This window comes from Anguilla anguilla, chromosome 8 (genome assembly GCF_013347855.1).
Source record: "Anguilla anguilla isolate fAngAng1 chromosome 8, fAngAng1.pri, whole genome shotgun sequence".
Lineage (NCBI taxonomy): Eukaryota > Metazoa > Chordata > Actinopteri > Anguilliformes > Anguillidae > Anguilla > Anguilla anguilla.
In genome coordinates, this window is record NC_049208.1 from 841453 (window position 1) to 858156 (window position 16704).

General features: G+C 41.6%; 1 protein-coding gene across 2 annotated transcripts in view; it reads right to left on the reverse strand.

Moving 5' to 3' along the window:
• Positions 1 to 1779: 1779 nt before the first annotated feature.
• Positions 1780 to 16704, reverse strand: part of LOC118234090 (galactose-binding lectin l-1-like) — a 34305-nt gene continuing 19380 nt past the window's right edge. The window contains exons 1-5 of one of the 2 annotated variants that reach the window (XM_035430406.1): positions 4993 to 5117; positions 4429 to 4474; positions 4001 to 4080; positions 3721 to 3892; positions 1780 to 2165 (exon numbers count right to left, since the gene is read on the reverse strand). In XM_035430406.1, coding sequence (XP_035286297.1) covers positions 2019 to 2165; positions 3721 to 3892; positions 4001 to 4080; positions 4429 to 4434 — 405 coding nt within the window. In that variant the 5' untranslated portion in view covers positions 4435 to 4474; positions 4993 to 5117 and the 3' untranslated portion in view covers positions 1780 to 2018. Of the gene's footprint in view, positions 2166 to 3720; positions 3893 to 4000; positions 4081 to 4428; positions 4475 to 4992; positions 5118 to 16704 lie in introns of those variants that run through there. The other variant, XM_035430407.1, reaches the window with a different exon arrangement.

Below are 16704 nucleotides of genomic sequence, written 5' to 3' on the forward strand. Positions count from 1 at the left end.
GTGCACGCCATACAAACTGCCATGATGTTCTCAGAGAGGGACAGTCTGTTGTCCAGTGCCACTCAGATTCCTAACAGATGAGGAGGGTGACACTGTGGAGCCATCCAGGGTGAAGGACAGGTACAGCAGGGGGAGGACTTGTATTTATAGGAGATTCTTGAACAGAGTCTCTCATGGAAGAATGGTGCTGTATCCTTCCTGAAGAACTGCAGATACAGCTGGACTCTATGCTGTGGCAGGTATATATGAATATGTATATTTGTGCTTACACCTTTTTGGCCACTGCTTTTAACTACAGAATGGGAACCTGGTTATAAACAAAGCCAGAATAATGAAAGTGATGATTCCACGAAATGATTGAAATGAAGAATGAGGCAGCTCTTCGTTAGGACTGTTTTCCTCATCAAACAAAAAGGGTGACAACAGAAGCTCAGAACCCAGGTTGTGAATGCGGAGGTGCTCACCACTGAATGATGGTGAGTCAAGGCTGACATCTAGTGGTGCTTCTAGTGAAATGCAGCAGAGCAAAGAGCAGCGGGGGTGATTTCAGAAACCACAGAGCAGTGGTTCAGTCTCGGCAAAGAGCCTCTCTGTCTTCCCATTGGTTCTCTGTCGCTCTGGGTCTTCTCATTGGCCATAATATTTGCGTGCGTGTGATCTCATTTTTTTAACCATATAAATGTGGAAGTTAGAAACATAATTCGTAGACAAGGAAAGAGTCCAATCTGCCAAAGAAATATTTATTTATGAATGAATATATTTTCCAGAGAGTATGTTTGATAAACACAGAATGACTTTTCTTGAGTGGCTCAGATACTGAAAGCACTCACTCCAAGAGCAAGATGACCCACTGTGAGTCTGACAGGACAACCAGGCTTCCTTTAACCCCTTTTGGAGCCACTTTCTTAAACTGTTATTAAGCCAAAAGATGAAGATGGACATTTACTTTTTTCCAAATTAAAAAGAAGAAATAATTATTATCACATCATATAAGCCAAATTATTCTTTTTCTGTGCATGTCAGTGTGGCCACTAGTTAGGGAATTGCAGTTGTGAGGTGCACGTTCAGTGAGGTGAAAGTTCAGGTTCCAGGTCCCTCAACATCACCTCCTTTTATGGAAAAACCTGACCTGAATGTCCTCAGATAACATCCAGCTGAGTTAATGAAGAATGTGTGAAATGTAATCGGTATTAAAGATCCAGAATAAACACCATTAACTAGCCTAAAAAATACTGTAAACCATGTTTATCCTGTTCTGACTGAAGGGTGAATTTGAGACAGTCACATGCCGATGTTTCACCCCTGGGAGCAAGATGCAGCAGTTCTGGGTTTGCACCGTCGTTTGCCGCTTGGAGAGAGAGAGAGCGCTCCCATACCAACGCAAAAAATTCATAAACACCTTCACCCTTCCCTCTCACGGGTTCTGAGCGAAATCAATGAACTAAAACAATAAAAACAATTACAAAGACAAAACAAAAACAGCTTTTCAGCTGACCAGATCCACTAGCTTTTTTGAAGAAGCGAAAACTTAGAAACATGCTCTCTCAGTGTGTACTCCCAGTCGCGACCCCAAACTGTAGAGAGGAACACACCTTTAAGCACCTGGGCTGATTGGTTAACGCAGCCCAGGTGCATGTGCTCTCTCCACCAGCCAGTGGGGCTGAGACCAATCCGTTCCACTGGACCTAATGCTACAGTGACCCTTAAAGTGTGTTGATGCACAAGATCTGTAGTAAGAAATGCCCCCCCCCCCCCAAAAGAACAGCCACACACGATAAGTAAATTTGCTCATTACAGAGATTTATTATTGAAGCTGGAATGATTCTCATACTCAGTGAGTTTGGACAGACGCCAGAGGGGGTCTGTTAAATGTTGCAGAGAAGCACAAGATTAAAGGCACTGATGTCTGGGAGAGACAAAGTGCAGTCATAGCACAGCTGTAGGAAGGAAGCAGGAAGCAGAAGCAGATCAGCAAATCAGGAGCCAAAAAGGGATGGCTAGCAGCTCCTGATTGGTCTTTAGTTCACATGTATGCGTTTGACTGTGACATCTCCTTCAATCCAAATGTAATCATATTCTTTGTCACCCGGACGGTTGGGGAACTGCACCACATGGCCATTATGTTGATTAATGTAAAATTTGTCATCGGCGAAGATAATGGTCACCTGGAAGAGAGGAGGAGAGATCATAGGAAAGTTAAAATGAGGCTGGGGAGAGTAGCAGGAGAGTTAAGTTACCAAAGAAGAAACAGTCCCGTTCACATAGAACTCACTACAACTGCAGTATAAAACAATTAAACAAGCCTGAGTGATCTAAGTATAAATATCTAAATCTACATGCCGCAGCTCTTGATCTTCATTTATTTTATGTATGTTTAATTCCATTGCTGTAAGAACTTATTTCACATAATTGGTCTTGAATAAAAATCATAATGTAGTAAGAGATTAAGTAGTATATGAGTTGAATGATTTAACAATAATTAAATCATTAATAAATAATTTGAATGAATAATTTGGCTGGAATATTTCTCATGAAGCTCTGCTATGTGGGTACATTATTTCTGCCCTCCCCCCCTTAAAGGGTCCATGTCTCTAACATGCAGGGTTGTGAAGGGCAGTTTTCCTGAGAATGGAGGCTAAAGATTTCTGGGTGAAGTGTCTCATCTCATCGTATTATGCAAGTGCTTTTGCTTTAGTAGTTGCAGCAGGTTCAGCATCAGGGTATTTCAGATGGGCAGGTGTTTAAGGTCACTTGACTTTGCAAATGTTATTTACATGAATATGATAAGACATTGAAGAACTCTGCACACATTAAAATAGTTTAGATCACCAACCGAGGGTGGAGTAATTTGTTATAACAATCTAAGATATGGGGGGGGGGGGGCAGTGCCCCTCAGTGCCCCCCTATGATGCCGATACCAAATTGCAGACTGATCGGTTGAATACGGGTACAGAGGACTGAACAAAGTGTGACGGTGCGGGTGCTGGGACCCAGGCGCAGAGTGGAAAAAACACGAAACTCAAAAGGGAGAAAATTAACAAAGACTTTACTTACAGAAAGGCAAACAAACAGGGAACAGAAAGGACACGAAGGGCAAAAACACAAACTCAAAAAATATCTAAATAAAACAGAAAACAAGAGGAACTCACAAACATGGGCAGGGCAGAACACAGGCAGGTAGAGGACAAGGGCAGGTCAAACAGAGCACAAGGGCAGGTCAAACAAAACAGGCAGGTATAATACGGTCAGGAAACAAACACAAACAGGTAAAAAACGCAGGCAGGTACAATGGGTCTGAGGAAACGCAAATCGGGAACAAACACCAGCAGGGCAGAACACGGGAAGGCAGAGCACAAGTCAAACAAAACACAGTCAGGCACAAAATACAAGCAGGTACATACGGTTTGCAACATTGTAAACAAACACAAGAAGGCAGGTACGTGAAAGTCGGGAAACAAACACAAGGAACCAGCACCCGAGTCAAGGGAACAGAGAACTTAAATAGACAGGGGTAACAAGACACAGGTGAACTCAAAAAACAATCAAACCAGAAGGAGGGGATAAGACACAGGTGGGAACAATGATGGGATAACGAGACAATGAAACAATCATACAATTAACAGGGGGGGAGCAGGACACAAAACAGAAGTGCCGCCATCTGGCGGCCCAACAGGGGAAACACAGACAGGAAAACAGGACCATGACACAAAGTCTCCTCACCTCAAACTCCATCCTCAGCCGGAAAGGGAAGAATTTCTCTTTCATTTCTTCTTGCCAGCACCCATCCTTACAGGAGTTCATAACGGTGACTTCTTGGTCACCACCATAGTGGAAGCGCGGGTTAAAGTGCAGTGCAATGTTTTCTCTGGAGTGGCCCACATTGATCGAGAAACTGGGAGAGAAAGAAACACACATGGGTGGATGATCATGGATGAAGGTGGGAAAAGATTTAGCGAGAGTGTAAACTGTCCTAATAGAGACAGAGGCACCAGTGACTCACCGGGAGCAACACGGTGTGGTGACTCCTGTGACCTTCAGTTCCATTCCTGACTCGAAGGCCATATTTTTCAACTCCACATCCTGTTTAAAACAGGAAACTTTTAACATGTAAATGTATCTGCATTCCACATACTGACTTTTTCACTTGTCTTGGACAGTAGACATTAGAAACCATCCCACAGTTTAATCAGCAGGGAGGCAGAACTGTGTAAGGAATCTCCTGCATGTTAGACAGAGCTGGGGCTAGCAACACACTGAGACACAGGGACTGAATAACTATCAAACAATTAACAAAATAACCTCTCCCTTAACTTTATCTATTGTGCAAGTATCTTCTTTATGTCACGTTAACATTATATCAATCATAAGATAAACCTGGATATTCTATTTTTCAGCTTTAAAAAAAAATCCAAAATCCTTCACACTTACGCTCATCTTGGCGGTTCAGTTGCTGAGTCTGCACTGTTGTATGGCTCTGGTTACAAAGCAAAGCAAAATAAAATGTGTGATTTTAGTATTTATGAGCTTGTGAGACAATTAACTAGCTTGGACAAGCTCTAACGAATCAAATCAATGGCTGGATCCTTCTGAGTGTGTACTGAGCACTGCCGATGGAAATCATAAGCTTCTTTTGCAATTTCTTACTGGGAATAACCTTGCCTAACCTAAGCCTAACTCCTCCTCCTGTGCATGTGTGTGTGCGTATGTATGTATGTATGTACATATATATATATACATACATATATAAATATATATATATATATATATATAAGCACGTAAGAAAAAGACACCCAAATTCATATTTGACAAATGTATATTTCATAAATCACATCATTTGTTAGAACTTACCTTGATGTAAAAGATTATAGAATACAGGCTTCAGCTACACATAACTAATGGCAGAAAGGTAATATTTATCTATCCCATGGTGAACACTGCCATTTTTATAAAATGGACGCATTGTAAGACAGGCTTCTCTGCACTTGATCTCACCTGCTCAGTTAGGTGGCTGGGTGTGGTCACAGGTGGAGGTCTCAGGCTGGTGTAGAGCTGAAGATCAGAGGTGTTCTGAATGCCTCTCTCTCTGTGCACCTGGCCTTATATTCTCTCTGGAGATAAAGGTGTGGCCAGTAATCGCTCATACGTTTGGGGAAGTCACAATTTCCATGAATAATTCACTTCACAAGATTAAATTTCAAGTCGTCACAGTCATGGTCTCATTGGAAATGTAAGGCATGATGAAATATTTGTGATATTATTGCATTGTAACGTGCTTAATGCATGCCATACACTCATTTGGCATTGTATGTGAAATGCAAATGGTGCTTTCATGGTAAAAATAGTACAACATTCATTTTTAAAAATATGTTTTGAAACACACTGGAAACTATTACTTTCAAGCTAGGCTTTTGCCATACATACAATACATTCTATAAGTTCAGTAGCATAATTACAGACTATAGCATGCATTTCAATGTGGGCATGCAATTAGACTGCAGTACACACAGTCAATGGAAATTAAATTGAACTACAATTAGTAGTTCAAGTAGTTAATTAAGCCATTAATGCTTTGGCCATTTATTGAGTTACAGTTATCCAGTAACTGCAATAAATTAGACTCATGTTAATGAAATTCACTATATCTAACATGTGCAGAAAATACACTACATACATCCATCCATAATTGATACCCACTTATTCCTGGTCAGGGTTGTGGCAGGTACTGTAGCCTATCCCAGCATGCATTGGACCACCCAGAACAGGGCTGCCCAATCCTGTTCCTGGAGATCTACCATCCTGTAGATTTTCATTTCCACCCTCATTTGGCACACCAGAGTCTACTATTAGCAGCTTAAGGAGGTGTGCTTTCTTAGGGCTGGAGCAACTAACACAGAGCAACTAACACAACTTTCTCATTTTTACATAGTATCCATTTTGGGTTTGCAAAAAGGCCCTTTGCAGACTCCAAAAGAACACTTGCTAACTAACAAAACAATACCATGGGTCTTCAGAGGTGTAAAATACTGTATATTGTATGCTTTATTCTTATGGAAGAAGTGTGCTAGCTTTCGACCATGGCCCCTAAGAGCCGCTTCCACAAATGGAGCATCGCGTAGTTCTGGCAGGTCACGAGAGTCAAGCGCTCCGGCCGAATCAGATGATGGCTCAGCTGAGTGATGTTCGCCTATCACAGTACATTCACTAACAGGGCGGTCTACTTAAACAGCCTCCCTCTACTCATTCGGCTGCTCCTCCTGCATGCAAGCGCTGTACGTTGCTTCGTAAATCGGCGTTTCTTCCTGCTATCCAGCTAGCCTACGGCACGTTGCCAGTCTAAACCAAGTCTACTTGCTACATGTTAGCTGCTAGTCTAAGCTCACAGCCTAGGCACTATGAAGAAGTCTCGCTATTCATTTGCATTGCTCCTTACCTCTAAGCTCTTGCTGCAGCAGGCAGGCGATCCATTTCGGGGCCAGCCACGCAAAGCGTTGTCTAAGCGGCTTATTCCAAATATTGAGGATACCGGTGCACTGTCCTCACTGCTAACTGGCCAGGGAGCTTCATTCAAGGAGCGCTGCTTTGCGGCGGCGCCGCCGCCCCTCCATGGAGGACGCCATGTTCAAGCCTGGAAGCTGCTGCCACGTCCATATCTGCTAGCTGCAGATTTTTGCCGGGTAATGTCATCAACCTTATTTAATTTCTGCTGAGCTCTGAGTCTAGCGTAAACGCATAATATACAGTGTTGCCAACTATTTCTATAGAAAGTAGCTATGGCCTCCTCTAAAAGTCGCTAAATTGACAACACCGAATATACACGTTCGATTGCGGGGACGTCTCACAGAGGGGCTGGTTCCACGAATATCGCAAGTCTTTCGCTAAAAGCGGAAACGTTCGTATGCGGGCACAAGTTAATGGCATGCTTATTGTCGAGTTTCTCACCACCAAAGTCAAAGCTAGATGCGTCACTGCTAAAGACTGGCGTGAATGTTTTCGGCTACCTTCCTGAACGCAGTAGAATTGGGTCGTACGCTACATCCTCTACTTGATCAGAGCGGGGTCTTCCAATCAACCGTTTTACGCGAATTTGGGGTTCGTGCACGTAAATCTAAGCGGAAATGTCTGAATTGAGAACGCCAAAGTTCTCACGCTTGGCTGAGATGGGAAAAGTAGGCGTATCGATAAAGAATCTTTTGTTCATTACGAACGGCTGACGGATTAAGGACAGTCGCTAACACGCAGCTACTAGATGGCCCCATGCCTACTTCCTGGTGTAAACAGTTATTCCGGAAAAATTGGGCTGCGAGACGGCAGTTAAACTCTGGCTGTTATAGGTTTGGCAGATTGAACATGGGCGGCAGGGCGTGTTGCAAAGAGCTGAGATGTCTAAATTGTTCAAAGCTGCATTCTACCCTTCGCTGAATCGCTACACTACAAGGAGTGTTGGACTGTTACCGGCAAGTAGGCTACAGCCAATGTTGTAAATGCAAACCAGCTTCGGCTTCAACTTTCGGTTTCTGAAAGTTGTTCTCCACTGATTCACGATTTGCGCTTAAAAAGCCGGTTCCCTATCAGGACCCAATCATCGCGACAGAAAAATAAAAACATTAAATTCATATTGGTGTTAAATCTGCGAGGATACAATTTGGTTGGCTATCTAATTTAGCTGTCAGATCACGATGCTGAATGTTTAGGGATTGCTAATGTTTATTGTAATGAGACAAATTAGCCTAACGTTGTCTTATCCAACTGGTTCTCTCAATATTGTGCTGTTGCAAGACGCGAATGCGTACGTTCCGCATTCATAAGTGTATCGTTGTATTCCATGACACCTAAACGGGCGTTTTAGGCTTATCACAGCGGAGAAGGGATTTCATGTAGCCTTCTCCGCGTCACTGCTCTAACCTCTTCACCGTGCATGTGATCAGGCATGTGACCACACGACTGAGTAAAAAAAAATTATACCTCCTGCTACGGACATGCTCCACATAGCCTAGCTATTGGCTTCGCCGTCTCTACAATTGCATGCTCACGCGAATGGCGTGGCGCGTCATCCTTGGACCTGCTGCCGGTATGGCTGGTTCCAGGCAGATTTGTAGCATGTGCTTTCGCAACTTTGTCATAGTTTCTTTAATCGTACATTGCATTTTCGTCTAAATAGAGTGCAATACGATGGCTAATAAAATAAATAAATACATGAATTATAAATAAATAAATTATTTAATTAATTTAAAAAAAAAAAAAAAAAAAAAAAAAAAAAAAAAAAAGACTGGTTCCAATTCCTCTCCTAATATACTCATTCGGTAAGCATATTAGTAATGCAATGTGGCCCTTTAAAGCAGCCCACTGTGCCCAACTGTTAAATAATATTTAAATAACGACGTATTGAGAAATAATTCTTCGAACCTTATTGCTTCGATGCCTGCCCTCGCCCGGAGTGGCCCTTATGTCAGCGAATTAAGCGTTGTTGCCGTTATCGTTGTTAGTGTTAATCAGTTTAACCTTCAGGGTCCAAGTTGAACTATGCGGTTGTTCCCTGCACTTGGACCGGTACTTCTCTCTAGGGGTTTCGTCATACTTGTTCCTGGTTATGATTATACACTTTGTCGTACGTCGCTCTGGATAAGAGCGTCTGCCAAATGCCTGTAATGTAATGTAAGCGAAACTCAAAAACACGATCGCCAATCGTCTCGGCTTTCGGGACCAGGCTATGCATCTCTTCCATCGTATCCGTTTGGTAGGAGTCGCTTCCGATAGCGCAACGCAAGATTAGCCTCATCGTGACGCCTGATGGGCAGAAACAGTAATATGTTCATCCAATCTCTGCATAATGCATTTCCCCACATTTAAAAAAAAAAAAAAAAAAAAAAAAAAAAAGATTCATAGACTATTCAGCCTCATAACTGCGTTCACAACTGGTCTCTCTTAAGGCAAGTGTTTCAACCCCGGAGTACCCACTGTTGGAAACTGCATTTCCTTATGCTTCATGGTTCTTTATATGATCTCACCATGGCAAATATGCTTAAATTAGCTATATATTGTATACACCTCAAGCATTTAATCTAAGAAAATGAAGAAACTTGTGTCATTATTGCATACTAGCACTGTTTTCCGTCCTCTCCTCCATGACCCGGTACCTGTGGTGGCGCCCCCATGCGAGCCCTGAGGAGCCTTCATTGGGAAATGCCATGACGAAATCTGGTTGCCGTCCGCCTCTGTCTCATTGGCAATGTGGTCCCCATTCCGGAGTTCTACACCACCACTCCTGCTCCAGTGTGGCAACGGCAGCAGTGATGGTTCCCAGCATCCTCAGTGAAGCTACGGGGCTTTGGACATGTACTTCTTCATCCGTTGGCATTGACATAATTTCCGTTCAAAAGCTATGAGCTTTGCAGTATAGGAGCACGGCTGCTACTGTACTGGCAAGTACTGGTGTCGCAGCCGCCAATGTTTCCTGCTGCTGTTACTGCTACTACTACTGCTGCTGCTGCTGGTACTGCTGCTGCTGCTGCTGCTGTTACTGCTGCTGGGTGCTACTGCTGCTGCTGCGTACTGCTGCCACTACTGCTGATGTTACTGCTGCCGTGTTGCTGTTGCTGATGCTACTGCTCCTGCTGTTTATTGCTGATGCTACTGCTCCTGCTGTTTATTGCTGCTGCTGCTGAGGATTCATTACACTAATATGAGTAGTATATTTCCCTCTAATTGGTTTAAGTCTCTGTGCTGGGGGGAAATACGAACAAGCTGTTGGTACACATAGCCTAATGATATTTGGTGATTAGTTTGAATGGCCTTGGACTTATGAGGTAGGTGAGCCACTGACTGACATGCTTGTCACAATCGACAACCTGAGCCGACCAGCGGAGGATGGGTTTCCCCCTTGAGCCTGGTTCCTTCCGAGGTTTCTTCCTATCTGTCACAGGGAGTTTTCCTTGCCACTGTCGCCTTAGGCTTGCTCCTGTGGGGGTTCAGGTCAGGGTTGTCCGTAAAATGCATTGTGACAACTGCCGTAAAATACACTATACAAATAAATTTGATTGATAGAAGCCAAGGCCATACACGTAGGCATAGCCTTTAACATTACAAATAGTTATTAAAAAAAAAAAAACAATAAAAAAAAACCATTTTCACATAGCCACTGACCCACAATGTTAGAACAGCCTCGAGCTGACCGGATGAAGGGTCTTTCCGGTAGCCGAATGGCATTTCACATAGTCATCACTTCAGCCGGAGACTAAATGGACTGCATTTATATAGCGCTTTTATCCAAAGCGCTTTACAATTGATGCCTCTCATTCGCCAGAGCAGTTAGGGATTGGGTGTCTTGCTCGGGGACGCTTCGACACACCCAGGGCGGGGTTTGAGCCGGCGGCCCTCCGACTGCCAGACAATCGGTCTTGCCTCCTGAGCTATGTCGCCCTATGTCAGAGACTAAGTACTAACAACATGTCGGCGTATGTTTGCTTTGGGGGGTTTTGCTGCTGCCCCCTCCTGGTCTTGTCCATGCATGCTTGTATGGATGGCAATGAGCGAGGATTCATTTACACTGATGCAGGTAGTAGCATATTTCCCCCGGTTTAGTTTAAATCTCGGCGCTCGAGGGGAAATACCGACAAGCTGTCGGTACACATAGCCTAATATTACATCTCACATAGTATGTTCCCCTGGTTTATTAATTAATAATTCATCTAACTAGTGGCCTCAGGGGAACGTCCAACATGCTGTTGGTACACATAACCACTGATCCATGTAAAAATATAGACGGCCTCAAGCCGAAAGGCTCGACTGGACGAAGGGCTTCCTCCAGGTGGTCGTACACATAGTCATCACATCAGCCGGAGACACTTATTGATAGCATATCGGCATATGGTTGTTTTGGGGTTTGGCTGCTGGCCTCCCGGCCTTATCCACGCGGGCTGCGTGGTTGGCGGGAGAGCTCCAGAACAGAGCCATACCGCCAAACATAACTGTATTGCCTTTATTGTCAATAAAGTTCTACTTGATGACAGTGGTCCTGACAGAATTCAGGTTTTCTAGCCTTCTCCGGGACACGGGAAAAGTTCTCTCAGATGTGAGAGTTGAAATCCTTCCAGACAGAATCCTCCACCGGGCATTCCCAACATACTCTCACTACATTTTTGGGCCTACCTAGTCTGTCTCGCAGCTTCCCCCACCATCGACTAACTGCCACCACTCTGTGAATCATGTCACTTTAAATCCCCGCTTTCATGGCACTCATGTTACATGTACCCCCATTCCAGCACTTTTGGTAATTTTTATTTGTCCTAATATTGTAGCTTGTTCTTCTCCCTAAATTGGCTTGGCATCAGTTAGGTCAGAATAGTGTTCACTGTGTGAACTGAACTGTGTCCTTGGCTAGAAATAGCTGTACGAAATGAGTATCGTACCTTATTGAACCTGCGTTTTGTAGTTGGCCATGACCATGAAATGCACTTTTGTACGTTGCGTTGGATAAAAGTGTCTGCTAAATAAATGTAATGTAATGTAATGTAAACAATGTGAACTCATCAAATTAAAGCTACATACAGGGTATAATACATTTACTTTGGTGGATATATAGGCCCCATCAGGTGTGGCTGACACACTTGGTGACTTAGCTGATTTCTTGTTTCTTCTTATATTGACTCTGAAATTATTATCTTGGGAGATTTTAACTTGATTGGCTATGTGATGTCTCTGATAAATTTAAGGAATTTTGTTTGGATCTCAATTTAATTCAGATAATTACTGAACCAACTAGACCTACAGTGAAAAATCCGGCTAAATTGACCTAATCCTGTGTAATAGACTAGAAAAAATGTGAAAGAAATGTGAGTGGTGTGTTCAAATGATGTGTTAATAATCACTGTCCTATTGCATGTGTCAGAAGCATTAAAGGAAGAGAAACACAACCTCGGTTCATAAATAAGAGAAACATCAGGAACTTTAATGAGCGACCCTTTATGCATGATCTTTACCATATTGATCTGCATCATTCTGCTCAAATATCTGATGCTGAATTAGCTCTGAGTTCACTACATGTACACTTAACACATTGGCCACTTTTAACAGACATTATATTGCTGCTGGACATCTTTTTGATATGGAAAAGGATAACATTTCTGTGGAACAAAATCCTCCCTTGTCTGAACTTTCCATGACCTCCTATGATGGTGATTTTACTTCTCATTTTGCTCTTACTCCTTTTGCTTTTTATACATTTTTGTTGCACTTTTTTGATTGACAAACCACTGGACCGGATTGTCTGGATCCACATTTTCTTAAACTTGCTGCCCTGTAGATTGCAGAGCACTTATTACATATTTTAAATCTGTCTATTACATCAGGACATATTCCAAATATGTGGAAAACTGCTCCAATTGCATGAAGGAGGTGATTAGTTTAATCTTAATAATTACCATCCAGTTTCTAATAATAACAAATATTCAGAAAAATATAACATTTAATTTACTGTAAATCTTAAACCTTGTTTTCAGAAAATAAATATTTATTTTCAAAAAATATTTTTAGGTTACATCATACATCTTAGTTTTCCAAGATGTCATTAATATATCTGTTTTTAATCACAAATCTGAGTTTAAAAGTTAAGTATTTAACAAAAATATTTATTATATCTTAAATTTTGGGTTTCAAATTAAATATGTAGCTTTATATTAAAACCATGATTTGACATTTAACTTTGTTTATTTTGCCACAAATTATGGGCAAAATATTTAGCCCTTCATTTCCAAATGAGCATTTCTACTTTACATGCATTGGATACAGTTTACCATACTGATCTAGGCTGAATCTTCATCTGCGCCGATTGATTCATTGGTATGTGTTCATTGATAAAATAATAATTTGGCTATTTCCTTCTGACCTCAGCTGTCTCCGAATTAGAATTTACATAATTATCAACTCCGGTCTATGGAAGTGATACTCTTTAAAGTCCCTTGTCCCTCTACTGAATTCAGAAAGCTGGGCTTGAGATATTTTGTATCTTATAGTTGGAACAATCTGAAAAAAAATCTTAAAGTAGACAAATTAATTTAATTTCATGATTTTAAACGTGTAATTCATGACTGTATGAGTGAAGTATGATCCTGCTGTTCACCTCTGCTTTGTTTTTTTAGTTCTGTTATACTATTGTTTCATTTCCCATTTGATGCTTGTAAGTTCTTTGTCAATTGTGTTGTTGGGCAATTTTGTGTTTTATGTTTTAATCCCCCTTGGAATAGTGATTTTGATCTGAATTTGGTGTTCCTGGTTACCTGAAGGTTGACTAAATGAAATAGATTTGAACATTTAACTTCATATTTATTTAATTCCAAGTCTTGGTGAAAAATGTAAATATTTACCCAAAAATAAATATTTGTTTAAATTTTCTGTTCCACATTAAATATTTAGCTTTTATCTTAAATTTTGGTTTTTATTGAAAGCTATAACAAATCTAACAGATTTAATCCAACACAAATTTTAGTTAAGAATTTATATATTTAACCAAAAATAAATATTTATTCATATTTTCAATCTTATCTCATATCTTAAACTAAAACTAAATTTGTCCATTTAAATCTTTTGAGAGATATGGTAATTAGTCCCACCACTTAGTGACTGGCATCCAGTGGAGGGAGGAGGAGTAATGTCTTGCTTTAGTGGTGGGGATACTTGAGGGTCCTCTAACGAGGATGTGAAACTTCACCTTACAAGGACTATATAAATTCATGTTTGGCACAGACTACTTATATACAGTCAGCTCCATGTTTGGGACAAAGTCATATTTTCTTTTATTTTCACAGTATTTCTCCACAGTATTCCACAATTTTAGTTTAGTGTAATCAAACAATTCACATGTAGGTAAAGTGCACATTATCAGCTTTTATTTAAGGGTATTTATGCATTTACATTTCACCAAATGAAAGCTTACTAAACACACAAGTATTTATGCACACAAAGTTGACTTTTGTAGAGTGTATTCCCATCTTACAATTGCACTGTTGACGTTAAAATGTCACATTACATATATAACATGACTGGTCAGTATTATCCATAGCTCATAATTACTAACATTGTGGGTTAGATGGGAGGGGCAACAGACTTCCTCTCTCTCTAAAACAGTAAATACAACATTATTGACCTTATTTGGTAGAACAGTGAATGTAACAAACGATGATTTGCTAAGCTGAAGGTGAACACCAAGTGATATGATCTGAATGTCGTAAGAGGGACATGCCCCTCCATTGTTTTGTGTGAACTGTCTCATATTCTACAGAATCAAGGACACTGTTTACAGTTCCTGCGTCATATCTTTTACTTGGAATCTTAACAGTTTTACAACACAACCATTTCCTTTTTATTTTTCTGAGGAATTATTACCTCACATGTTTGTCTTTGTTTTCTAATTCAGAAATGCCACAAACTGCAAACATGCTGGAGACCTGACTGAAAAATGACAGGCCAGTTCTTGGCCACAAGCTCACCCAGGCCAGCAGCCAACGAAGGGCCCCATGGACTCCCTGGAGCTGGGACTCCAGGGCAACACCAAACCTACCCCCAGGAAAGACCTCACTGGGCAGTCAGGTGGGGAGACCAGAGGGGTGGAGAAAATCAGGTGAGCAGCTGCCTAAATTACCTGCATACTGTCGTGGAATAGTTCATTTTTTTCAGGAGCATTGCTGACAATAAGTAAGCAATTTACTTGACAAACCTAAACATTAAACTTTTCATGTGTCTAACCATCCCTATACACTCAGCAATAAAAGTGCAGTGGAGTTTTATGGTTTCAGCATCAAATGTACCCTGATTCATGAACGTAAATCCCGAGTCAGACACACAAACACACAAACCCCCCAACTTTGGGAAAACATCACATGGTCCCCCTCAATATTATCATGTTGCATTGGGTGGTACTATTAGTATCCCCCCCCCCCCCCAAAAAAAATAATCCGAAAGCAAATTTCCTGTGTGTTTGACCCACCCCAATGTTTAAATGAGATCTACATCCTTACCCTGAAAGTACAACAATATTCTATTTGGCTACTGATAAGTACCTTTTACAAATTAATTCAGTATTGCTAGCAAGGGGTAACATTGTATGTACCTATAAAGTTCCACTCCAGTGACAAGCATGCGCACATCTCTTTGCACTTCTTGTTCCATTTTTCTGAGAGTGTACCATAAATACATGCAGTATTACGGATCAACAAGAAATTAAGTATTTTCTCCATTTTTACAACAGCTGCCCTCAGATGTCGTCCTTCTCTAAGAATATGGAGTACCTTTCAGGACTGTGGATGAAGGTTTGATGGGGGAAATGAGCGTGGGAGACTCCCTCTGGTCAAGCTCGAATGTTGCATGAACACAGGCAGAAATAACTTCATACAATATCACAGAGAGGGCTGAACCCTCAGCCCCATTTATGATGTTGTGGTCAAACATTATGAAAGGGTATCCATGGTTTACCTTCCAGACTACTTTTCTTGTAGGAATTTGAATAAGACACAAGAGGAGGTAATGTTTTGAAAATCCTTGTGTGACATGAAATGGTTGCCATTGCCAATCCTCAGATCTGAACCCAAGAGTGCATTTTACATTCCATCACACTACAATCACTTAGCAGACATGCTTATCCAGAGGGATGTACAACAGTGGAGAACATCAATTTAACTCTCAGGAACACAAAAATGTGATACCACCAAGAAGGCACATTTATAATCAATAAGTGTAATAAAAAATATATATTTGTATTGTAACTGAACAAAGTGCGACTTGATTACACAGCTAAAGCTATAACATTACTCAAAAGAAAGAAAGAAAAGAAAGAACAAGAGAAAAAAGGTTATCTAAAGGGGGTCAGGGGAGCTATGGTGCAGTCTGAAGAGGTCTGAACTGCCATGATGTTCTCAGAGAGGGACAGTCTGGTGTCCAGTGCCACTCTGAGAATCCTGACAAATGAAGAGGGTGACACTGTGGAGCCATCCAGGGTGAAGGACAGGTCCAGCAGGGTGAAGGACAGGTTCAGCAGGGTGATGGACAGGTCCAGCAGGGTGATGGACAGGTCCAGCAAGGTGAAGGACAGGTTCAGCAGGGTGAAAGACAGGTCCAGCAGGGTGATGGACAGGTTCAGCAGGGTGAAGGACAGGTCCAGCAGGAGTGGGAGGACTTAGCATAAGCCCACATTCAATACTTCCATGTGCACAAAGTCACCCATTAACACGTCCCAACCGACCACGGTACTTTACAGGAGTAATCAACCTCACAAAAGCTTTGAATTTACCATCTACAAAAGCATTTAACATTCACGGATTGAATGTAATGTAATTTACCATTAATAAGAAAAACTCACATTTGTTATGTTTGTTCTTCACAAAGCCATGCTCCTACGTTAGACTACACAAAACAAAACGGAAAACTCATAGTAACCCAGATAGCCAGCGACTCTGGGCCGGATCTGAGCCGTGTCCGGCCCGGCAGTGCTGACTTTGGGCCAGAACTGGCCCAGATCCGGCAAGGAGTCGCTGGCTATCTGGGAACAAACCGTCTTCCAGAAACATAAACTTGAAGATGTCATCTGTCCAACTTGGTCAAAAGAGGGACAGGACAACAATAGACTATGGAAGCAACAGAAGCAGTTTTATTCCTGAACGTGTCTTCTCGTAATACAATCACCTAGTTAAATAACATTACAGCATTGAGTATCCGCGG